At 39.4% G+C, this 25,653-nt stretch overlaps 1 protein-coding gene across 8 annotated transcripts in view; it reads left to right on the plus strand.

The window, feature by feature from the left end:
• LOC140453394 (pumilio homolog 1-like) overlaps positions 1–25,653 on the plus strand; it is a 163,610-nt gene that overhangs the window by 54,953 nt on the left and 83,004 nt on the right. For all 8 annotated transcript variants that reach the window (XM_072548016.1, XM_072548015.1, XM_072548018.1 and 5 more), the window contains one exon: positions 20,171–20,239. In XM_072548016.1, the coding sequence (XP_072404117.1) occupies positions 20,171–20,239 (69 nt within the window). The remainder of the gene's footprint in view (positions 1–20,170; positions 20,240–25,653) is intronic.

The following is a 25,653-nucleotide window of genomic DNA, read 5'->3' on the forward strand; positions in this document are numbered from 1 at the left end:
GTTGGGTGTATGGAATGCTCTGCCCCAAAAGGCTGTGGAGGCCAAGTCTCTGGATGCTTTCAAGAAAGAGTTGGATAGAGCTCTTAAGGATTGTGGAATCAAGGGTTATGGGGATAAGGCAGGAACAGGATACTGATTGAGGATGATCAGCTATGATTATAATGAATGGTGGTGCTGGCTCGAAGGGCAGAATGGCCTACTCCTGCACCTATTGTCTATAAACCAGATTCAGTGAGGTCTGTTCTTAGCATTGTTTCCAGCATTATCAACTGTACCACCAAGGAGGTCCTGATATTTCTTCAGCTATATATTAATAATAGTCACAATTTTATGGCATTTGCTATAATAGATTAACCTATCTCGTTTAGAGTTTAAAATCCCCGTTTCTGGTGTTTGAAACCTATTGTAGCTTTAATATTTGTTTTAATTCCATTTGCAAGTAATTCAAATCAAGGCTAACTTGATTGAGCTCTTTCAATCAGCGGTACATTCATCATTGAGATACCTGATTACAAACTTGGACTCTTTCTAATCACATTATGAACTTGTGAAAGATATGGTGCATTTTGATGGTCAAGCTTTTTTTTTGTCTGTTTGTATTGATATTAAAGGTCTTCCAAAAAATATCTGTTGGCACTGAATGAATCTTTCGATGAGATGTTTGGCAAATGTGTCACTAAGGCTACTAATACAGATTTATCAGATTACATTGTGTTCATCAATGTGGGTGCTGGCTACTGGAGAACCCTAGAAAAATACCTACCATTTGACAGGTAGAATTTTGCTAATAGTATCAGCAGTCTTCAGCTTGGATCTTTCAGCTTTGCTTTGACACCTTTTATTTCGTCAACATAGGGAGCTGAAGTGGAGTGGGTATCCTGCTGTTCGTTGACAAGACCCAAGCTTTAGTTCTCGAAAGGTATAGTTGACAAAGGCAATGAAAACTTAAGTGCGTACGAGCAAGACACTCAATTCAATCCCTGATCTGATAGCAGGGTCTCCGCAGTTGGCCTCTACTCTCATGAGAGGAAGGAGAAAATGTAAAATTGATTATGGTCATGTTGCTGCTGTTTGTTGTCCAGTTATCACTGCTCAAAGTACATGTGTATGCAGACGGAGACAATGGGTGGTGTCCAATTCTTGAATCACCTGTGGTGCTTAATATCTGTGATTAGAGCATGTCTACACCATATAGCTTTGCACGGGGGGCATAATGGGGCATTTGACTTTGAGAACAGACCATGCACAATTACATAAGTAAAAACAATGACTGCAGATGCTGGAAACCAGATTCTGGATTAGTGGTGCTGGAAGAGCACAGCAGTTCAGGCAGCATCCAAGGAGCCGTAAAATCGATGTTTCTGGCAAAGGCCCTTCATCAGGAATAAAGGCAGAGAGCCTGAAGGGTGGAGAGTTCTCTCCACACTTCAGGCTCTCTGCCTTTATTCCTGATGAAGGGCTTTTGCCCGAGACGTCGATTTTACTGCTCCTCGGATGCTGCCTGAACTGCTGTGCTCTTCCAGCACCACTAATCCGTGCACAATTACGTGTTTGGACAACACTGGGGATTTGACTTGAGGGAAGAATGACTTTGGTATGCCAGTAACTAGCTACTTGTAAAAATATTCATCTTCATTATGCTGCACTTGTGTGGAAATGCTCATGTCAAGCTAGTAATTGTGGTGCGGTTCAACAATGACACAGACAGAAAGTTTATGGAAATAAGAAGTAGGAGCAGGGTTTGGACATTTTTCCCTTCAAACCCTGTTACTCTAAGATCACGGCTGACCTGCTCTCGGTCTCAATTCCACTCTTTTATGCTTGTTCTTCATAGCCATGAACTCCTTGATTTCAAAAATATATTTACCTCCTTTTTAAAAACTTTCAGTAATCTAGCCTCTTCAACCCTTTGGGGTAGAGGAAAACTGAGGAAGTGCTCCATTTTAAACTAATGTCCTCTTAATCGTAATTATGTCCCCTTGTTTAAAAATACTCTACTATTGGAAGCATCATCTCAATATCTATCCTGTCAACCGCTTCCAGAATGTATGCTCAATGAGATCACCCCTTCATCTTTTAAATTCTAATAAATAAAGGGTGACTCTGCTGCTTCACTCCTGATAATTCAACCTCTTCCTTCCAGAAGTCAGCCTAATGAATCTCCTCTTAAACACCTCCAGTACCAGTACACCCTTACTTAAATCCAGGGAACAAAATTGTACATAGTACTCTAGGTGTGGACTCACCATTAAGTTGTTTATGACTGCTGCTAACTTTCACTTTTTTGGTTGTGCAAATTCTAAATTTGAGTGCTTAAGCAGTATATGAGTTATACAGCACGGAAACAGACCCTTCGGTCCAACTTGACAGCGCCGACTAGATATCCTGCAATGATCTAATCACATCTGCCAGCGTTTGTCCCATATCCCTCTAAACCCTTCCTATTCATGTATCCATCCAGATGCCTTTATAAGTGTTGTAATTGTACCTACCTCCACCTCTTCCTCTGGCAGCTCATTCCATGCAGGCATCACTCTCTGTAAGCGTTGCCCCTTATATCCCATTTAAATCTTTCCCCTCTCACCTTTAATCCTATGCCCTCTAGTTTTGAACTCGCCCACTTCAGCAAAAGATCTCAGCTATTCACACTATCCATTCCCCTCATGATTTTATAAACCTCTACAAAGTCACTTCTCAGCTTCAGATGCTCCAGGGAAATGGTTCAAACCTGTACTCCTGGCAACAAAGACAGAAATATCATATATAAAAAGTTACAGTAATTGGCAGGTAAAATGCTCTTATTGCAATTGGTCATTTTTTTAACATTAGGATCACTTGTAGAATAGTTGTAATCCATTTCATGAAATTGGATTGCTCTTTGGAAATATGATTCCTTCTTTCCAGAATTATAGGAAAAGATCTCAAGCAAGTTGTAATGCTTTCCTGGAACTAAGTCAGATCTTCTGTGAAGCAAATGTTTTTCGGGTGGATTGATGTTTCTGTGCTAATGTTTGCTTCTGTAATGATCCTGACTGTTAAGCAGGATACCATTGGAAATCTGATAAGAGTGTTGAATCAGATACTTCGCCATAGATAATTTGAAACACTAGTAGAACTGAATTCAGGTTGGCTAAGAATGTTGGTTTTTATTTCTATCATAAACTAATAGGATTGGAAATGTTCATGAGCTGAAGTTTGTACTAATTTTATTCAAATTCAGTGTGTCAGGTTCTCAGGTTGATTTGATGGATTTTATTCAAGCATACGGAGTAATTCTTTGTCCTTGTTTCTGAAAAGAAAAACTTTTATGTTCATCTGCTACAAATGTCCAGTCTGTTCTAATTTAACTTATTGATAGCAATCTGTCTGTAATATCAAGGTTTATGTGCTTTTGTTTTTTGTAAAGCAGCCTTCCAGGATGTCTCCATAGCTGGCCATTCTTCACATGAGGCTAGCAAGTGAGTATGGATTGGCTTGTGCCACTGTGGAAGCATTGCAGCTAAATCTTCGCTTGTCCCTCCTCCATTTCAACCCTTTCCATCAGCAGAGTTGGATCTCTCTGTATTGAGGAAAATTGGAGGATCCCAATCAGTTTCTTGCGCATTTCACTGTTATCAGAGTTGTGAGGTTATCTGGTGAGATCAGAAATTGAGCTTGGCTTCTTTTTGATCCACGTGGCCTAGGTAGTTCCATGATGGGATAGGCTATTCAGTGGAAGCATAAATCCAGTTCTCCAGTGTCTTAACATGCAGCTTCAGTTTTGTGCAACAACGCTGCATTGCAGAGTGCTGTGAAGGAGGGTGTTCACAATCTGTGAAGGAGAAATGCGAATGCAGCACTCATCCTGCATATCCAGTGATGTCTTCAGACAAAGAGTCCACCATTGTTGATTTTGTCCTCCCAAAACCTGGGATATAAGTACTAGAGATTTGGATGACTTAGGTGATATAGTTTCCTGCTCTGTATCTGCACCTTGAGAAGCTTCTCAACTTGATACTGGTGACATAACTGTAGGAGTTACTTTGGACACCTCTGACCCAAACTGTGGAACAGAGTAAAAGCTACCAAAAGAAAATAATGAGATAACTTAATAGAAATTATGACCATAGAATAATTTAACTCTTAAAACTTTTAACTCTAGTGTTACATTGACTTTTATCTTAGATTTATAAATAGTAATGTAAGGCCAAAGGTCCTGTTGCAGGAAATTAAAAAATGAATTAAAGTAACTCAGAAAGTGGCCATTAAAATGTCTTGAAGTTTGGGGTTTAAAAGCCTGGAGTGTGCAAGTAGAGGTTTACATATTAAATTGATTTATGGTTGTGAGAAGGATTAAGTTTAAGCATGATTGATTGTTGAGAATACAAATGGAGAAAAATAGCGATTAAGTGATGTATAATTTGAATAACGTAAATATTTCTCAGTTCAAGATGAGATAAGCTTCTCTTTGAGATGTGTATAAACTGTAAAACCTATGGCATGCAGGTTGCTGGTTGACAGTGAGCGTTTTTCTGGTGTTAAGAGCATGGTTCCTGTCTGCCTCTCCACCATTTGCTTTGATCGGAGGCACCACCTGCTTGTGAACCCAGTATTTTTAATGGACACTAAAGATGGCTGAAAAAAGTATTCTGGCTAGCCTTAGAATTTAGCATAGAATGATTTATTGTCACTTCCATTTTACGGTGAATAGTAACAGTAAAATGCAGTGATTGGCTTCAACTGTTGCCACAATCAGGCACCATTTTGAATAGTTTATGAATAAAGAGAATAAAAAGATTTACTTTCAGTTATATGTTCGTTCTGCCACTGCCTCCATGAATTCTGAGCCAGGCCACCAATGACACCTGCATCTCCACCACTTTACCAGGCTCACCAGCGTAGTAATTGCAACTCTTCAGGTGTCAACGCAGGTCCGACCTCGTCAATGCCAGGTCCCATGTTGAACCCACACTCATCCCGCAGCTGGGAGTCTTGGGTACTGCTGCTGCAGCCACCTCACCGATAACCAGGAGTCTCTGGCTCTGGGCCTACCACAGCCAAGAGCAGCCACCGCTGCCTCCTGGATACCTGGGAGTCTCTACTACAGGGATGCCGCGACTGACCACCCACCCCAGTTCGAATGCCTTTGCTCTAGTTGAGACCTCAGCAGAATAAAATAGAAAGCACCTTTATACTTTGTGCAGTTACCAGCATGCTTGTGCACACATTAAGCCTGCTCTGAGCTTATGTGGTGCTTCGAAAAGGAAGTGTGAATGGACAAGCCTCACAGAGGGTCGGAACTTTGTTTGTGGAGCTCTAGTGTGCTCGATATCCTGCCTGAAGCACTAACCACCCTGAAGTCAGTTGATGCAACTCACTTGTTTCCATCTACAGTGGAGAGTTGTGTGATGATTAATAGAACATTGGGATTGATGCAGTCCTACATCATCTTTGTTCTTACTGTGACAGTGCTGATCCGTGAGTCTTGTGGTAGAGTGCTGATTATATTTGCTGTTATGGTAGCAAGGTGAACATAAGAATTTCATGGAAAATTGAGTGGGGGGGGTGCAATTGGATGAAAATAATTATAGTAATAGACTTGAGCTTCCAGAAGTGTGGCTGTGTTACCTGGTGTCGCTGTTATGGTGTGATAGCAGGGGCCATAGTTACTACGATAATCTAGTAACATTTAGGATTCATAGCTCCTGAAGGCTGGAACTCTGTTTTGAAAATAGACATGCTAGTCATAATAGATCAGTTTGTACCATGGTGTGCAAAAAGGTGGGCTAACTTTTTTGTGTACTGTCTATTGTTATGTAAAGTTACATACCCCTAGAACAGCAACCTATTTCTTGGATGCTAGTCAGTCTATTCCATTCTCTTTGTTTTCATTTTGAAGCTTCAGAACTTTATCCCAGTCATTTTACTGCTGACTATAGTGGAACAAGATCTTACCCAGTATAAACAAAAGTGAAATGGCACAGAAATGTTGGCAGTGTAACATTTGCAGGTTTGCAACAGTTTTATAATGTAAACCAAAATGTGTTGAAAGAGTCCTTTCTGTTTAAAGATTTTGAAATGTCACTAATTCTCTGAAAACCCCTGGAAAGGGCTTTTCGTTCTTTACTGAATGGGAAAAGATTTTAAAATCAGGATGGAGAAATCTTTAATGAGTTTTTGCTGTTAGGGCTTGATTGCAAAAATCAACATTATGAAACTGGAGAGTTGCTGAGTGTTAAATGGTTTAATTGGGAGGATAGCTTTTGTAACTGAATATTATCTGATAGCAAACTCCAAATTAATCATTGTTCATGAGGAATTGACCTTTAGCTGCCAAGCTTCAGGAGAAAATAAGTAATTTATTATAAGATGCCCATAATCTCAAAAGAGGCTTAAAAGCCATTTGTTTCTCATTCATTTAAATCCACCAGTGGGGACCAAAGCTAGGTTTTTGGGTATAATTCACACATTAAACCTGTGAAAAAAGAATTTTCAAGAATTGCAACAGATTACGTTTATTTACACACAACATTTTAAACTTGCAAAATAAGTAAAACTACAAGTTGTCATTAAAACCATAAGGCACCACCCCCAACAGGCCTCCATTAACTCCTTACATTTCTTGCGATGCCATTTTGTGATAGTTGTACTTCTGGCCCCAGGGTGATGCCAGATGGTGTCTATGCTCAGAATGTCTGAGGTGATACTGAATGACATCAGTAAAAGCATTGCACATTTGAAAAAGGTTGATAATATACACACTAGAAGCCTTGCAAAATAGAAGTGTACAAAATATGTAAAATTATCCTAATTCCTTAAGAAAAGAGTTTAAAAATCCTATTCTTTAACTTTATATCTAATCTTTGCATTCAAATTCTACTTTATATCCTTCGCATTTTAATCAAATCTGTTTGCAAACGTGTTATGGACACAACAGGCTAAACTTAACCAGGCTACAGCAGGTTTCAGTTAAGACAGTATCCATGTGATCCATATGATGTTTGTATCTCTATTCAAGTTTGGTTTCTCAACTGGATGGTCAAAAGAATCCCCTGATGGCCTGGCATAAGCATATATGTGTCCATTGAAGCTTTTTCTTTTGTTGCTGCACATCTCTTCAGTGAATGTAACATTTTTAGGCAATGTTCAAATTCAGTGAGAAGAATACCCACCCACAAAAAGTCCAATTACAAAGCCCTCAGTGCGATATCTGCTGCATTATTGCTTTTGCCTTGTAAATAATATAGGTAGTCAGAGATTCCAGTATTGCATAATGCCCATTTAATGCAATATGCATTTAGGGAGCAAGACTTGGGAAGCCATATGGTACTGATTTACATGATGCTGCTTATTATTCAGTCAGAGCTTGATATAAGACCATAAGAAATAGTAACAGAATAGGCTGTTCGGCCCCTCAAGCCTGCTTTGCCATTCAGTAGGATCATGGCTGATCATGGCTAATCACGTCCACCTTTCTGCCCTTTCCCCATAACCCTTGATTCTCATGCTAATCAAGAATCTATCTCAGTCTTAAATGTGCAAAGGGCTCTGGCCCCATTGATATCTGTGGTAAAGAATTCTAGACAGACTTGATCCTCTCAGACAATCAACTCCTCCTCATCTTAGTCTTAAATTGGTGCTGTTTTATACTGAGACTATGCCCTCTGGTCCTAGACACTCCCAAGAGAGAAACATCCTCAACATTTAACCTGTTGAGCCTGTCAAGATTCCTATATGATTCAGTGAGATCACCTCTTGCCCGTCAAATTTCCATTGAGTAGCGTCCTATTTAGCATTTGCTCATAAGGCAATCCTTCTATACCAGGGATCGTCCAAGTGAATCTTTTCTGTACGGCCTCTAATGAAATGATTTCTTTCCTTAAATAAGGGAACCAAAACTGCTCATAGTATTCCCGATTGTTCTCAAGTCTGCTGTTAGGTGGCAGTCATTCTGTTCCAAGGCTTTCTCTATGTCTGATTTGACTAGCTGCTTGGACAGCAATAAGCAGACTGCTGGGAGTTTGTGAGTCAGTTGTTACTAGGTGAAGCCTGGCAAGCCAACCCACAAGGGCAAGGCTATTTGTTGCTCTTTGTACTTTTTATATTTGTTCATTTCCCTGCTTGTCCACTGATCCTGAAAGTTTTAATGAAAATGTCTTAAGACTGGTGTTGCAATAGTAAAAAGAAAGTGAATTTAGAATACCAATAGCAGCTGAAATTTGACGTGTACAAATTAAACACAGCACTAAGTTGCATTATAACATGGACGTAGAATTTCTGTGGTTACAACGTGAGTTGATTGAGTTAAAGGACGAGCACATTAAGATAATAGGAAAAGCGTGTCTGATTTGTTTGCTCTTTGCTCACTCCATTGACCATGTTGCAGCCTTCAACTTTTGGAAATTGAATGAAGGGAAAAGTGAACCTGGCTAACAAATTTTGCTCCAAAACATGAAAATGTATTGTGCTTTATTGCAGTGACAGTTACATTTCTAGTTATGTAACAGTTTATTAGTGGTATACTCCACAACCATTCATGAAACCCAGGTAAGGTTATAGCTTTAAGGTGCTGTGAAAGCAGTTAGCATGTGCTATGATATCACGAGGAAGCTTCTGTGACTCTTCAATGATTAATGTGACATAAACAATTTTCATTCTAGAACAGGAATTATATAGAGTATGAAATCCATGTGGACGTTTTTGATTTGGATCTTCACAACTTGAAAATTGGAAGATGGAGTAAGTTGAACAGAAAACCTGTATACATAGAACATAAGCACTCGCTTTGAGTTGGTGTGCTGAGTGAGTTTGATCCACCTTACAGGGGTTCCATAATATTGGTCTCTAGGGAATTCACAAAAGCTATAGGTCAAAGTGTGCTAGGTAAGAAAATAACAATTGTTGAGCTGTCAGTGTATTGTAAAAAGCTTGAACTACATTTTTTTTTAAAAACTCTTTTTCACATTGGAAATTGTAAAATTCTTATTGAACATTTGAATGATTGATGGAAATTGAGAACTGGTTTACCAAACAATGCTATCAGGTTTTCTCAATTTTGCGTACATAAGCGATGTCAGGAACAGGGAAAGGCTGTGTATCAGACAAGGATGTTTCTTTTGCAAGGATCAGCCTTACCTGTCTGGTACTGTCCTTCCTTTCTCTCCAGTTATTCTGGAAACAATCTATTTGAAGTAGCTTTCCCTGACAACTGTTGCCTAAATTCTGTTCCCAACCTACTCCATTCTCATCTATTTTGAATTTATGCCCTTTAGCGTTTGCAATCTTCACCATGGAGAGAACACAACATTACTGAACTTGCACAAGATTCTGAACAACCAGTAGTGAAAGATGGAGATATTTGCTTGTGAAAACTCCTCCTTTTGTTCCATAATCTGTGCTATGATCCTATAGTTTCCTGTACCACACTGGGTACGTATAACATTCAACTTCTGATCATGAGACCCTTGCCCATGAGCCGTGGGAGTTCACCCTGCAAGCTCAGGAAACTTTGTCCTGTTGCACGCCATTATTTGATGGGTTTATCCTTGCTTATTAGATTACTTACAGTGTGGAAACAGGCCCTTGGGCCCAACAAGTCCACACCGCCCCGCCGAAGCGCAACCCACCCATACCCCTACATTTACCCCTTACCTAACACTACGGGCAATTTAGCATAGCCAATTCACCTGACCTGCACATCTTTGGACTGTGGGAGGAAACCGGAGGAAACCCACGCAGACACGGGGAGAACGTGCAAACTCCACACAGAGAGTCGCCTGAGGCTTATATTTGGTTGAAGAGGATTGTTTTCATCATGTACTAATTTGTACATGAATGCTAACTCTGAACACCAAAATGTATTGAATTAATAACTTGACATATAAAATCCATGAGCATGTGGGTTCTGACTTTAATAAATAGTTGCTAGGCATGGCAATACTAGACAAACTTCACTGCAGGATACTCGCTTTTTACTGCCTTTGAGAGCTCCCAACCATGCAATAACATTTCCACAGCCCTGTTCTGTATGAAAATTAACTAGACAATGGGATAGAACCTAAGGGCTGTCCTCCAACTTTTCTCCTTCTGAGACAGTCAGGCACAGTGTAAAGACAGAACCACTAACAGTATTGTGTACAGTTATCTCTCCAATTTGAAAATTCTTTGTGTCATAATCCAGCATTGTGTAAAAAATGCATATGATGTATAAAAATGGTAAAAGGCTCAGTTGTAATTCCTAAAGATCTAGCGGGCAGTAATGCTGGGGGCACTGCATGCAGGGAAGACTGAACGCAAGTCGGCTGGAAACGAGAAGTGGAAAAATGATGAATCATGGGAATTTATTTGATTACTGTACTCATGTCAGCAGGGAAATTAGATGCAGAAGTAGTCATGGTCCCCAGTTCTTTCTCCCACTTTCTATGATGCTGAGCACTGTTCTCAGTGCTGTTCAGAAGGCAATGATTCAGTGTGGAAACTGCCCTCACCCACCTTCTCCAAGAGTCTTGCATCAGTATCACAAAATAGAAATTGCTGCAGAAAATTGACAGATGTGGCAGCATCTATGGGGAAAATAAAGCCAAATTAGCGGCTGAGTCTGGTGACTCGTCATCAGAAATGTTTGTAGATAAGAGCTGGAATTTATTGCATCATTGTGCTGCATTCAAACTATAAGGATTGTTGCTGACTGTCTTGTCTTTTCACTCCACGTTTCAGCCTGTGTCATGAATATCCTGGCTCTGGTTCACACCTATTAAACCATATCCATTCATTGATGAGGCATCTCAACTGCTGATGGCCCTGACACACAATTATTTTTCTTTCTGCATATTCTTTGGCTTTTTTTGGTGCATCCTTTAAGCCTTTTCAAGGACTCTATTGGGCTGCAGCCCAATAATCTAGTTTATGTAGTATGAACTTTACCAAATGAGTTGGTTGTGGCTGACCCTCTGGACTCCACTGGGGTTGGGGAGTCCAGAACTAGAGGGCATAGGTTTAGGGTGAGAGGGGAAAGATATAAAAGAGACCTAAGGGGCAACTTTTTCACGCAGAGGGTGGTACGTGTATGGAATGAGCTGCCAGTGGATGTGGTGGAGGCTGGTACAATTGCAACACTTAAGAGGCATTTGGATAGGTATATGAATAGGAAGGGTTTGGAGGGAAATGGGCTGGGTGCTGGCAGGTGGGACTAGATTGCGTTGGGATATCTGGTTGGCATGGACAGATTGGACCGAAGGGTCTGTTTCCATGCTGTACATCTCTATGACTCTATAATTAGGTGCTCCATTACTGTTACTGTGTATGACAGCTGATTGACCAGATTGGTGCCTTGGAGGAGACCCAAGAACCTGTCCACGCAGTTGTTTAAAGGTGACGATGAAATAGTGCAAGAAATGATAATGAGTTGACTAGCATTTATGCCTTGGCTATTCTGGTGTCCTGACCACTCTTCTACTGTTGGCTTCTCTATTGACATTAAAATCATTAAGTTTTGGAAGACTTGGAGAAATGTTGGGTTGGGGCCAAGATCAGATTACCCATTGCCTTATTAAATGGTGAAAAGGGCTGGAGGGGCCAAATGCCTACTTACAGTCTTAGTGATTGATGATACATGCATGCTATATACAGGAGCAGTGACTGTCTGTCTTGTTTGAAGTCAGTATCTTGCTGTAGAATCACAAGTCACTTGAGTTGAATGAAATCTAATTTTTGTTAAAGGGCGCTTGCTATATGAACTATTTCACCAAGACTTTGTGCTGTTTGCACTCCTTTTGAGAGCTATATTTTCACTTTGAAATCTTAACTGGTGCAGTTGATGGTGACAGTGAGATAACGTATGTGAGCAAAGGTGGCGCTCTACAGGATTGTTGGGTTCCTGGCTGAAATGTATACTTCTGACTGAAATCCCTTTAATTACTGTTAATCCGTGGGCATACGGAGTGTGATCACAGTGATCTAAGTGAGAAGTTAATTAAGATAATGATGTAAGAGTTGAAAGAAAGACTTCCACATAACTGGTCCTAAAAGTAATTTTTTAAACTGAGTTTGCTCTACCTGTGCTACTGAAGACAATTATCATGCTAATAGTTTTTAAAGGAAGATATTGAGCAGAAATGCAGAAGAACCTGCATGTGTCCTGGCTAAAACATGGATGTGATTGTGTTTTGATCCTGTATTCACTGGTATGTAACCTGTCATGAAATACCATTTCTTTTAAGTTTTACTGATCTACCATTTCAAAATAAATGTTTATCATCAAGAGTTGGTGTGAACTGAGGTGAAGCCGTAAATCACCGGGTTTTCCTTTTGGTATTACTGTTCTCAAGTTGAGAAAGTGAAAGTTACGTGCACAATTTCTGTCTACTTTGAAATGACTTGAGTGGGATGTTTTACATTCACCATGCTTCATAAAGTGAGCATTTGCCAATCTGTTGTATGAAGACTGTGAATAATTAGTTCAATCACCTATTTAGAAACTGTAGGGCCATTCTCAGGTAATAGAGTTGTGTTTGTTTCTTCCTATTCCTGCTAATTCAGGTTCTCCTTTTGTATCTGTTTACAATGCGAGTTACCTAATGCAACTTGATTGCTAGAATGGAACCGGTTTATGGAAAGACTATTTCTTTAACAAAATCTCTATTCTGCTGTATTTATTTGGCATCGTCATCCGATGAAGTTGCTACCTTCCCATTTGTACCAAATACTGATTTGATCATTTTATTTCATTCTTTGCATCCCACCAACATATCCAGTTTTGTTGACTATTTGACCCCATGCTTCTAATAATAATTCGATTGGAGTTTTAATTGCTTTCTGGGTTTAATGAGCAATGTTAATCAATTCTAGGTTCATTTCTATCTCGCTACATTTCTCTTCATTCTAAAAAAAAATTATTAAATTTCTTCAATGTTAACACTAAGATAATGCTTGGAGAGCCAGTGCAGACAAGATGGGTTGTATGGCCGCCTCCTACTCTGGAATAATTGTTATTTTATGTTTGACTTTTGGATGGGGGACAATCTGGAAATTATTTGGCATTAACGCTTTTGTTCTCTTGGGCAGCACAGGTCACTGGGGTGGAGGTTTCCATAACATTCATCAAGTTTGCAGTGCATTGAATTTATTTGGCCATCTGTGCCATAGTGGTATTTATGAGCTTTGGCCCTTCTGTCTCCTGCCAATCTTTACTTCTCAATTTTTTATTATTTTTCAACTTAACTGGCATCTGTGCTGCTTACCTCAGTTCTGTGCACACAGAATAATGCACATTTCCAAAGTAAGCATGGCTAGTTGCTGCAATGTGTATCGTGTAGATTTTCTATGTTCCTACAACTTCTTGCAGTGTTGCTGTTTACAAGCACTGACTGCTTCTTCAAAGGAGTTATGGATGCAGTTGATAATTGGAATCATTATTGAATTACCCTCTCCAGACATTCAGACTTGAGGTTACCATAGCAGTTGAAAGCGAATGGGTAAAGGTATGACCTTTTAATAATCATTGTTGGGATGTAGGCATCGCAGGTTGAGCCCGAATTTATTGCCTATTCCAAGTTCCTCTTGCGAAGGTGGTAATGAGCTGCCTCTTGAACTGCTGCAGTTTTATATGCTGTAGGTAGACCCACAGTGCAGTTAAGGAATTTCGGGGTTTTAATCTGGGGAACTCTGACGCTAATACAATGGAGGCCAAAATAGCTGGCTTCTCAAGCCAGAAATACCTTAATATGCAATATTAGAGCTCACTGCACAATGGTACTTCACCCCTGGGTATTGTATCTGCACTGGGTACTCCTGGATTAAGTGTTTTGCCCTAGTTTGTTGCTGAAATATTACTGCTCTGTCAGTTAACATGTATTTCCTTTTATGCAAAATAATTTCAGACTCTTGTCAAAAGGCGCTGTGGCTGTTTTCTGTTCTTTATATTGAGTAGTCTTGATTTTCTTAATGGAAAGCACTTCATTGTCTAGTACGCTGCTAAAATGAAACCTTGTCACTTTGCCAAACATAGGAAGAGCAATGTGTCAAGGGCTCACTGAATATTGAGATCACATGAAAATCTTGCAGTTACATAATGTCTTGTGGATATATTTGGTCTAAAAACTGTCATAGCATGAGGCTGCAGTGCGGAAGTTAATGTCTGTCTTCTGCTTAGCTAACGCTTGAAAGTTACTAATGTATGGTCATGATTAAACTCTGAAGAAACAATCTGTTTCATGTATTAGACCATATGAATATACTAATAAAGTTTTCTCTAAAACATTTAGTTACTGTAGCTCCTAAGCCTGAAAAGTTGTAAGGAATATGTATCTCCCTCTTGGGGACAGCAAACTGCTCAATTTAATCAAATTCAATGGGAAACAAATATTGAATCATGGTGAGACAGCTTAGTAGTTAGCACTGGTGTCTCACAGCACCAAAGACCCAAGTTCCATTCCAGCGTCTGGTGTCTGTCTGTGTGGAGTTTGCACATTCTCCCCATGTCTGTCGGTTTAAGCCAGGTGCTCAGGTTTCTTTCCACAGTCTAAACATGCAGGTTAGGTGGATTGACCATAGTAGATTGTCTATAGTGTACTAGTTGCTTCTGGGCTAGTTGGAGTAGCTGTGGTAAATATGGGGTTATAGTGATATGGTTGAAATATAGATCTGGGTGGGATGCTCGACTGAGGCTCAGTGTAGATTTGACAGGTCAACTGGCTTCTTTCCACATTCTAAGGATTCTGTGATTATAACAAAAAAAAGATTTAATTGATCCATTGGGCCCATTCTGATCCTCCTGCCTTCGCTTTTTTTCCTTGCGCGTTCGCTCCTTTCCCTTTTTACACCCCCATGCTAGTTCTGTGTTTCTGGAAGAAATATTTGTGTCTCTGATGTCTGGAAGTCTGAAATTCAAATCTAATTCCAACTTTTCTGAAGGAGTTTATATTTGCAAGAGGCTTCATTCATGTTTGTGGAAACCTTAATGGTACTGCAGAGTATGTAATCCAAAACGTATTGTAACAAACTGATTGATTGCTTTTCTGTCACTTTTAGTCATTGGCCTTGATCAGTATTCCCAGGCATATCTTGTCACGTTGTTCCTTTTGTCAAAATTGGAAACGCAACTTGGCTTACCCAGCTTTTTTTTTTTAAATAGAGAAAATAATGGTAAGGTCAGACAACATTTGTTGCCAGAAAAAAATTTTTTCAACTTGGTGACCATTTGAACTTGGGCAATGGAACGGTTCTGAAACCAAGCTTATTAGGGGTGCGAGAGGAAATTAACAAAAGGAGAGGCTTGTAATAAGGTGGGAACAAAGTGATTTAGTGACAAAATGATGAAATGCAAAAGATGATATGAGAAATCTAGAAAAATAAGACTGATAGCGAAGAAGTGAAATTGGCTACAGGAGAATAAGAACAGAGGGAAGGGAAGTTATAAAAATCCGGGCACGAAGGAGGCTTTTGGGGATGAGGGGAAAGAGAAACAGATACGCCTTAAAATAAGGGGCACCATGTGCCCGCAGCGAACTCTGCAGAGCATTTTCAATCTCAACAGCAGCCCACAACCTGTCTGTATTTTCAGATATTTGCAGGCCCCCTCCATTACTAGCACAATCTGTTCAAGATAAAATGGTGCTTTTAGGAATGTAAGAAACAGTCGGAGGAGTAGGTTACACAGCCTGCTGAGCACGCTCAGCCGTTTAGTAAGGTCGCAGCAAGCCCTCAACCTCCAATCCATTTACCTTCTTTGTCCTCATATCCCTTTATTCTCTGACTGCCCAAAAATATACTCATCAACTGAGAATGTAAACCCTCTGCAAAATTCCAGCAATTTGCAATCCTTTGAGTGAAGAAATTTTTCTTTGTCTCCATCTAAAATGGTTGACTTCTTAATTTGTAACTACTCTAGTTCAAGGCATTCAAGCTTTAGCACCAATTTATTCCAAACTTAAGAGAACATACACCCACTCTACTTCTCTCTCTCTTCATTGGACAGTGCTGTCATTCAAGAAATCAATCTACTGAATCTTTGTTGTACCATATGCAGAGGAACCTCACTTATCCAAAGGACACGGGCGAGAAGTATTTCATTCAGTTAATTGAATTCCTGATAATCGAATGCTGGATGACGTTATTTAGCCAAGCATCCGGGCTTGCGATCTTGCCAGATAATCCGATATTTGGATAATTGAATACTAGATAATTGGTCATATACAGAAGAACCTTGGATAAGGAGACTAAAATTGCACACTTCTCAAAAATCCTGACCTAATTGCAATAAAACTTCCTTAACGATACTTCAAACCAGTTGCAATAAATACATAATGTTTGCCAATGTTTATTCCATCTTTCACTTCTAAAAAGATTCTGCTTTTCTAATCTTCTTACCAAAATGTATAATTTTACATTTCCCTCATGTGTACTCCTTCTCGTATCATCTTCCCCAATCTCACAGCTAATCTATATTGCTTTGCAACCTTTTTCCATTCCCCTCAAGTTTGCTTTCTTCCCAACTTTGTATCATTAATAAACTTTGCTGAACCCCCCCCCCCATCTGTGCCATTTTGCAAGTTACATCCAAAATAAGTACAAATATCTGACAAAATCACAGTCCGTTCAAAATATTGCTCCAGATTCCTTAAGTTTATACTAAATGTGAAGGCTGCAAAGTTCTAACAACAAAGACAAGCTGCTGCTCTCAACTTTTTCTGGAATTCGGGTCAGAGTAAGATGGGCAACAGAAGTGGTGATTGAGCAGAAACTGCTTACACCGACAGAGTGAACGGAGGTCAGCAGTAAAGCGTTTATTAGATTGGTGTTCAGACACCTTGAAATCAAGGAAATATGCTTCTGCAGACAAAAGTTTGTATTAATTTATTTTACTCTAAGGATTTCTAGGACTGGCCCTTCAAAAGTAGTGGCTGGTTATAGTTTTGAACCATAGAATCCCCACAATGTGAAAACTGGCCCTTCGGCCCAACAAGTGCACACCAACCCTCCGAAAAGTAACCCACCCAGACCCATTCCCCTACCCTATTACTCCTATATTTACCCCTGACTAATGCACCTAACGTACACATCCCTGAACACTGGGCAATTTAGCATGGCCAATTCACCTAACCTCCACATCTTTGGATTGTGGGAGGAAATCCACACAGACACTGGGAGAATGTGCCAACACCACACAGGCAGTCTCCCAGAGCTGGAATCAAACCTGGGTCCTTGGCGCTGTGAGGCAACCATGCTAACCACTGAGCCACCATGCCGCCCCATGGGTTCACGCGAATTTAATTTTCATGCAAGTATTTTTGATCCCAACACAGTTAATTTAAATATCTGTTTCTGTATCTAACATATTTTATTGATGAAATAAGGGAAGTAGAAAATCAAATTGTTAGCTCTATCCATTCTTGTCCCTTTAAATCAACTTCCTTCATGACTGATTATTTAAAATGAGCATGGTTCTTTGGGCACTGTTTGCTGTGCAAGAAACCAATCTTTACATCAGTCAATGAATATTGGCAGGCTGCTCAGTCATAGGGAAACATCATATTGTTCATTCTTCACTCAAGCATTCACAAAATGTAGCCACGGCTAATCATCTTACCCTTAAAGTAAGTTGACAAATACTAAACTGCGTGTATTATGACTATGGTTAGCCAAATCAGGATAAACCAGCTTTTATACCTGAAATTTTCCTGCATATTCCACCTCAGTCAACAGGTAAACCCGCTGAGAATTTCTGATCAGTTAGCAGTTATTCCTATAACTTGAGCTGACCATCGTGAGATTTCAAATGTAAAGACAGTGGGAAGATGCTGTGAGAAGCAGTCAGGAACTTGAGGAAAAAAATGATGTAAAGAGTAACGATGAAGGGTATAGAACTGTAAAACATGATACAAATGGTGCATTTAGAGAGGAATAACTCGTACAACGTCCTTGACAGCAACGGAACAGCCATAGACACATTATCGATTTTTGAACTCCCTGCTGTGAAGGAACATAGCACCCAATTTGGGCACAGTAAGGTTCTCTAAATATCAGCAAGATTGCTGATTATATGCGATTAACAGCCAGTTTAAGAAAAACCTTTAATGCAGAGCATATTACAAAATGCCAAAACTGAAAAGTGGATTGAGTCAAAGAGATGTACAGCATGGAAACAAACCCTTCGGTCCAACTCGTCCATGTCGACCAGATATCCCAACCCAATCTAGTCCCACCTGCCAGCACCTGGCCCATATCCCTCCAAACTCTTCCTATTCATATACCCAACCAAATGCCTCTTAAATGTTGCAGTTGTACCAGCCTCCACCACTTGAACTGTGATAGAGATGGTGCATTTAAGGAGAATAAAGTCAGTGTATTTTCAGCTGGCCACCTTCCTTGAATTAAATCTTAACTCCAGTAAAATTATTGATCTCCAGTCAAGCTTGCATTTTCACTGTAAATTCTCCTGATCATAGAATAAATGGTTCACTTTGCAAATGGCAAAAGAAAACTCTCAAACCTCCAACTTTGAGACTGCTATTACACCTGGCTTTTTCATCTCCATATTGATGCTTTGTTATGAGCATTTGTTGTAACACCATTTCTGAATTGGCAGGCATTGCTTAACTCTGTGGGTTCAATCTATTGCCATCTGTTGAACTTTAAGTCTTGTGCACCCATATAGAAAGGATAGCCTTTCTGGCTGTATTCAGATTACGTGTCACACCTGATTCTGGCGAATGTGGTTTTTATGGTCTCCCATACAGGCCTTTCATTTTATGTTTTTCTTTTCAAATAGTTCACTTTACATAGATGTTGTAAGCTGCTTTTGATTTAGCGTCAGCCATGGGTGGGTGAGGAGATCCCATTTCACTCATTGAAGCTCATTCCTGGAGATGTCTGATATGTCGATAAATTACTTTTATGCATGATGCTTCAGAAATATCTCCAGTTTCTATTAAGATCCTACTTGCATGTGTTGTAAATGTTCAGGACCCACATTTGAGAATCACTCAGTGGCTATCTCTGTGGCACACAGTGTTGGCACAACAGTGTTGCTCACAGTACTTCCATCCACAGCCTGCTGACAGTATTCTTATCTCTTATTCAAGGTCCTAGATTAAATCTCACTCCAGAGATTTGAGCATAAATTTTAGGCTGGCCCTCCCTATTTCAGTACTGAGAAAATGGTGGACTGTGGAAAGTGCTGTCATGATGATTAAAATAAGGTTCTTCCTGCCATCTCTGGTCGATATGTATGACTCTATGGTACTATTTCAAAGATGACCACTGGTGTCTCCGAACAATATTTAAAGCATTATTTGATTAATTGTTGCTATTTGTGAGAATTTGCTGTGTCTGAATGGGTGCCATGTTTTCTACATTACATGTATCTAATACTTCTTTGACTGCAATGCATTTTCAGTTGTTCTGAGGTCAAAAGGTTTGCATAAATGCTAGTTTTTCCTTTTTAGTGCAAGTATATAATTGGTAAATCAGCATCAGCCTTGACTGTGTTTCACTTTCGTCCAGTAGCTTAAATCCTAATTGTTATTATCTCTGCCATTGTGTTTTTGTCATATGTAATTTGAGGTATGAATTCATGGTATTGTTAAAAAAAAATTTGATTGATAATTGCACATCCAGCAATGTTTGAAACCAAATAAATTATTTCTGCCTTGATGCATTTATTTGCTTGTAAAGGCGATCTGAGTGAGCAACTCCATAATAAGTAACCTATGCTTGATCTGTGTTGCTGACTTTTCGCACTCAGGATGATCTGTGGGGGAACTAAGCAGAGACCACACCACTCCTGAGGAGGGAATATCAAATCAGAAGCACAAGGTGTGGTATGACTGCACTCATTTCAGAGTAGCAGTGGCCTAACAATATATTGGTTATCTGTCTCTAGTCTCAGGACATAAGAACCTGCAGGGTGCAGGATTCTAACTGACTACTTTCCCAAATGTCCAGTTGTAGCTTTAGGAGATTAACTGAAATCCTCCATTCCTGAAAGAGTGCCTTTTTCCAGTGCATTTAATTTTTAAATCTAGTGGAAGTGAGGACTTTGATTCCCTGTTTTGAATGTGCTTTTAATCTAGTAACTATATTGATTTTACATGTAGATGGCAGTCTATTACTTTTTAAAATTTACTTAGGCAATATCTTATACAGTTTGGTGTTTTACCTCTTGCATTCATTATATGGTTTTATTTTTCTTCAGGTACGGTCAATGGATGAACTCAACCATGACTTTCAAGCACTGGCATTAGAAGGAAGGAGTATGGGAGAGGTGAGTTGTGCTGGAAGTTGACACTCTGGGGCTTGGTTTAAAATGCTGGCTGACTGTGTGATGTGCCTTAATGATGTTTCATCTTTGTAATGCTCACTACTTCTCAGGAAACTATTATTCTTCAGAATAACTGTAAGGAGCAATTTTCTGCTTGATTTTAAGCTTCTTAGTAAGTTAGAAACATGGATCAGCTTGTATTTTATGACTTTATTACATTCTTTGATTTTTCTGTTGCTATAGCTAATATAGCCAAATTACTGTAAAATTAATTTCTCTCAATTTTTATGGTTAAAGAGAATCATTATTTTTCGCTGCCAATTGAAAGAAACTGGCATACTTCTGTCATTTGACATGGTTGTTGAATCTTTAATCTGCCTCTGCCACCCTTTGCACTGAAGTATCAAGAAAGGCTAAGCAATTTTTTTGATTTTGAAAGGTGATCGATAATTTGGCTTGTCGAAACTCGCCAGTGATTCATATCATGTTCATGTGACCAGATGTGATACTGAACCATATAGATAAGAGGCCTCTGTCCTTGTACTGAGCTGGCTAATCACAGTCAAGAAGCTACAATATTGTCTTGGCTGGTGTGCAGGAGAAACACCTCAACTCAGTTGCTTTTTCTTGTTAGCAGTTCTGCTAGAAAGGTGCATGTGTCCTACTTTTCAACTCCACAGTGCATGGGCCACTTCATCCAGAGAACCCGTGTCGGGTTTCGCGTGTTTGCTGAGTGACACCTGGGGCTGTAAAGAACAGGCACTTCTCTTTTATTCCTCCTCTGTTGGATTTGTCCCACTATTCATCTGATGTCCTGAACAGAAATTTCTCTCTGGTCATCTTGGGAGGCTGAGGCTGTTGCCATTTGTCCCTGCTGCAAACACCATCTCATTTCAGGTCACTGTCCAAGACTGAAACAGACTAAAAGCAGAATGCTGCAGATCCTAAACATAATGCTGGATAAACTCAAGTCTTGTGGGTTCTGGAAGAAAGGAGCAATGTTTACTCATTCCCAGATTGATAATTAACTTTTGATTCTTGTTGCACAAGTTGCCAAATCTGAGTATTTTCAAGAATTCATTTTTATTTAAGATTGTTCATGGCTTTTGGCATCCTACCTGATCATGACCTGAGTATCCACTCTTATGTTCCTTCTATGACCAAGGCCATCTCCTTTCACTCCTGTCAAGGCACCCATTTGCTTCGTTCTGCTCCTGCTTAAACAGTCATTCATGTTTCTGTTAGCTTTAAATTCAACTATTTCAGTGTTTTCCTGGACTGTGTTTCACCTTACATCCTTTATAAGCTAGATATTATTCTAATTTCTATTGTTCCTACCTTAACTTGTACCAGGTCGCACTGAACCATTGTTCTTACTGACCTGATCTGAATTTTGATCTGACCAATTTTTTTGATTCCCTCTCCCACCAAACCACCACCAAGCTTTCAAATGTCTCCCAGTCTTAAACCCCCTCCAACTTCAAAGATAGTTGAATTCCTAACCATCTGGCCATTCATACATCCTTGGCTTTCTTCATTCTGCCTTCTGCAGGTTTGGCTTTCAGCTTTGGAACTTCCTTCATGAGCTACTCAGGCCCAGTACTCCCCTCATTTAAACACTGCTTAAATGCCTCTGGCCAAACCTTTGGTCACTTGGCAGGCTTGTATGGCAGTTTGTTTGATAGCATTTCTTGGGACGTGTATTTTGTTAAAAGTTATTGTATCAAGAGAAGTTTTATTGATAGAGCACCAGTTTGAGACCAGCATGGTGCGTTTGACTTGATTTAACAAAAAAAGATGCATGCTCATATATATTACATAGATCAGTAAAGGGTTAAGTTGAGATACAACATTCTAAAATGAGGTATTTGTTGTAACATGTTAGAGTCACTAATCCTGTAGAGGAAGCAAAGCTAACAACTGGAGTTGGGGAAAATGGAAAATTCTTTGTATGGTGGAATGCTACAGCACAGTGGCAGGCATTCTGGTGCTTGCTATAGCTTTTCAGATTTTCAAGTTTTAGTTAACTAATTGTGAGGTTTAATTGCTGTAGCGATACTCTTTAGCATGTACCAGATTTTCTTTTAAGTAGTTTTGTATTCTTGTGCCCCATTATCTCCTGATCAGTCGTCATTTGATTTAAAGTTAATGGCCACTGTTTTGAATACGATCTGGAAGCTTTGGGAACTCTCTTTAGCTGATCACCCAATTAGTAGTGGAAGTAGCAAAGAGCAGGACAGCTAATGAGGAGACTGATATATTTATAATGGTCTGCTGTTGCTGCACAGTTGACCCAATCATTTGGCACTTAACTGGGGCAGATTTGTCCCATGTAGTCTAATGTGATCCTTGCTTAAAGTTGTTTTAATTCCTAATACCACACCTGTTTAATTCCCAAACCGGATCAGTGCTTGTACTTCACGGGATATCTGAATGAGAAGAATACTCTCACGATTGTGCTATTGTGACTAATTCCAAAGCTTTCACGACATTGCAAGTTGTATTTGAGCATTTCAGCAAATAAAGTAGTTCAGGTTTTCAGATGTGTGTTTAAACAATCACACTGTAAAATTACAACAACTGTACAAACTTATTGCAGTCCTTTTAAGGCAGGGATAGTTATCAATGTCTTGGTTGCTGCTGTTACTGTGGTAGAGGTCTGAACTTTTATAACAGAAGCCACAATTTGTGTATGTTATTTAATGGATGCCAATCTATTATCAGTAACCTTAAAACCGAAAGAGAATTTTCCTGCTTTTTATACCCATTTCCCTTCTTCTTTTGCATTTTCATAAAAGTATGCTCGAGTCTAGTCACTTACCATTAAACGCTGCCATCTCCATTCCTTTTTAATTCCTCTAATAGTTGGAATTTCACTTTTTTCAAGACATAGCTCAGTTTAATTCTTTACGAAACTAACAAAGCCTCGTGAAATTAAATGATGTTTTGGTACTTGCAGCATAGTCATTTGCTTCATTGGCCTTCAGGCGTTCTTCGAAGGCATCCAAGAAAGACATCAGTGTTTTGGAAAGAATTTTCAGAAGCAGCTGTTTATCTCAAGCTGTAGCACCTCATTGTCCATGTCAAATGCCGATTGTGAATCTATTTCTTCTAAATGTTTGTGTTTACAGTGCATGTGCTGGTCTGCACATTGATTCATACTGCCTGATTTCATAATTTCCTCTCATTCTGAGGTCCACCTTTCTGATAAGTGTTTTTTTCATTATCCGACAACAGACCTGTGTAACCAGTTTTAGCTGGATTTATACCCCACAGCCACTGAGACCCAAGAATTCAAATTAAAATTCACATTGTTAAAGTAGCTTAAATTCTAACCGTTAGGGTCAGATTGTAGATTCTGATTCTGCTTCCAAAATCAAGCTTTCATTCTAGGCCTACATTGCAAGGGTATTACTTTGTCTGAAGTAAATTTATTCAGGTGAAATGAATGGACAAAGTGAGAGTGGGTGTGGGTTTCCCAATGTCTTGGCTAACGTTCATCCCTCAGCCAAACCCCCCAGAATAAGTTGACTGGTTACTCTTTTCATTACTATTTGTGCAGCCACTATAATTGTAATTGGCCTGCTGAACAACTGTGTTCACTTAAATGAAGTAAGCTGATAAGCTGTGAAGTGCTTATTTGTTTTCAAGAATATGCAAGTATTGTGTGATAAGTGCCATTTCTTGCTCTCGGAGAACAATACCAAAAACTGTTTAGATGGTACAGTACATTCAAATTAGGAGTAGGACATTCAGCCTCTTCTGCCACTCAATGAAGTGGCAGGAAGCATAAAAAAATGCGTAATATGAATTGTAGACTGCAAAGATCTGAGATGCAGAAGGATCTCTCTGTCCTTGTACATGAGTTACAAAAGGTTAACCAGGTACAGCAATTAATTATGAAACCTAACAGAATGTTATCATTTATCACAGGGAGAATTGAATCCAGAAGTAGTGAGGTTATGCTGCTGTAGCCATTAATGAGGCTGTGTATGGAGTACCTGAGCAATATTGATATATTAATACCTTTATTATTTGAGAGGCTATAAATGTGTTGGAGGTGAGTTTATTTGATTGAGGACTGGAATGAATGGGTTGGCTTCTGTGGAAAGTTTGAACATAATAGCCTTAAGCCACTGTTATTTAGAAGAGTAAGATGCAACAAGATGGAAATGCACAAGATGCACTAGAGGAGGTGATGCTAGACGTGGAGACAATGTTTCCTTTTGTGGGAAAATCTAGACATGGTAGTCACTGTTTAAAAATAAGGGGTTATCCACTTAAAGCAGATGAGGTGAAATTCTTTTCTCTCAGGGTTGTGAATCTTTGGAACACTCTTCTTTCAAAAGTGGTGGGTGTAGAATGTTTGAATATTGAATCGATTCTTGGTCAGCATAGGATTGAAAGGTTTTTGGGGTAGGCGCGAATGTAGATGTGATGTTACAGTCAGTTCAACCATGATCTTATTGAATGGTGGAGCAGCCTTTAGGAGCTTAATGGCCTACTCCTGCTACTATTTTGTGTGTTCATGTTTCTTGTAGTACTGAAGCCACTCTTCACAGTGTGACTAGCTATACAGCTAAGATTAGGTAATTTCTTCTCAAATAAAAAGCTGGGGGAGGAATTGGTCATCTCATCCACATGTCTGCTCTGTCATTCAAACGATTGCGCTGTTCTAGCTCCTCTCCGTCTTGCTGCCCTGTTCTGATGCTTTTTATGTTCTGTTAGTATTGAAAAAATAATCAATCTCGATCTTAAATATACTTTAGCTATGGTATGTACAGACACTGATGGTAGCGAATTCCAATGATTCACCAGTTTTCTGCCATTATAATGTGGGAAAGTCGTACTACAGTTGCTCCTGGCATTTCTGAACTAGGAAAGGGGATATCAGTTGGGCTTCTTGTTTGAGTGACTTGCAGTGATTCCTGTGGGATATGAGATGATACTCAGTGCGGTAGTTTGTTTTCACTGTTGTTCGTGTGCAATATTGTTGGAAGAATGTAGAAAGGTACAGTACTTCCAGTAACCATTAGACTGTATCAAAACGTAAACAAATGAAGAGGAGGTATGATGAGTGGTCTCGTCAAAACCAAAGGACCTTTTTGTTCATGTCTGATGCTGGGGATAGCTTTGTGATCTCTGATCTTGTTAGGGATCTTGCTGAAGAAAACAGTAATGTTCAAAACAGATATTGAGGAATTGTTGGTTGGTGGATACATTTCTAATAACTTCAATGAAATATGCTGTTTGGAGTTGCTTTGTGCATGAAGGATTCAAAATGTGTACAATACCAATGTCATACTTGTGTCTAATTGTTGGAACCCTTTTTTACTGAAATATGATGCCACAGGTGAATTGATTTAAGATGCCTGTTTGTTTTCAGCAGCCGTTTGCACAGTTATATAAATAGATTT

Source organism: Chiloscyllium punctatum, chromosome 27 (assembly GCF_047496795.1).
Source record: "Chiloscyllium punctatum isolate Juve2018m chromosome 27, sChiPun1.3, whole genome shotgun sequence".
Classification (NCBI taxonomy): domain Eukaryota; kingdom Metazoa; phylum Chordata; class Chondrichthyes; order Orectolobiformes; family Hemiscylliidae; genus Chiloscyllium; species Chiloscyllium punctatum.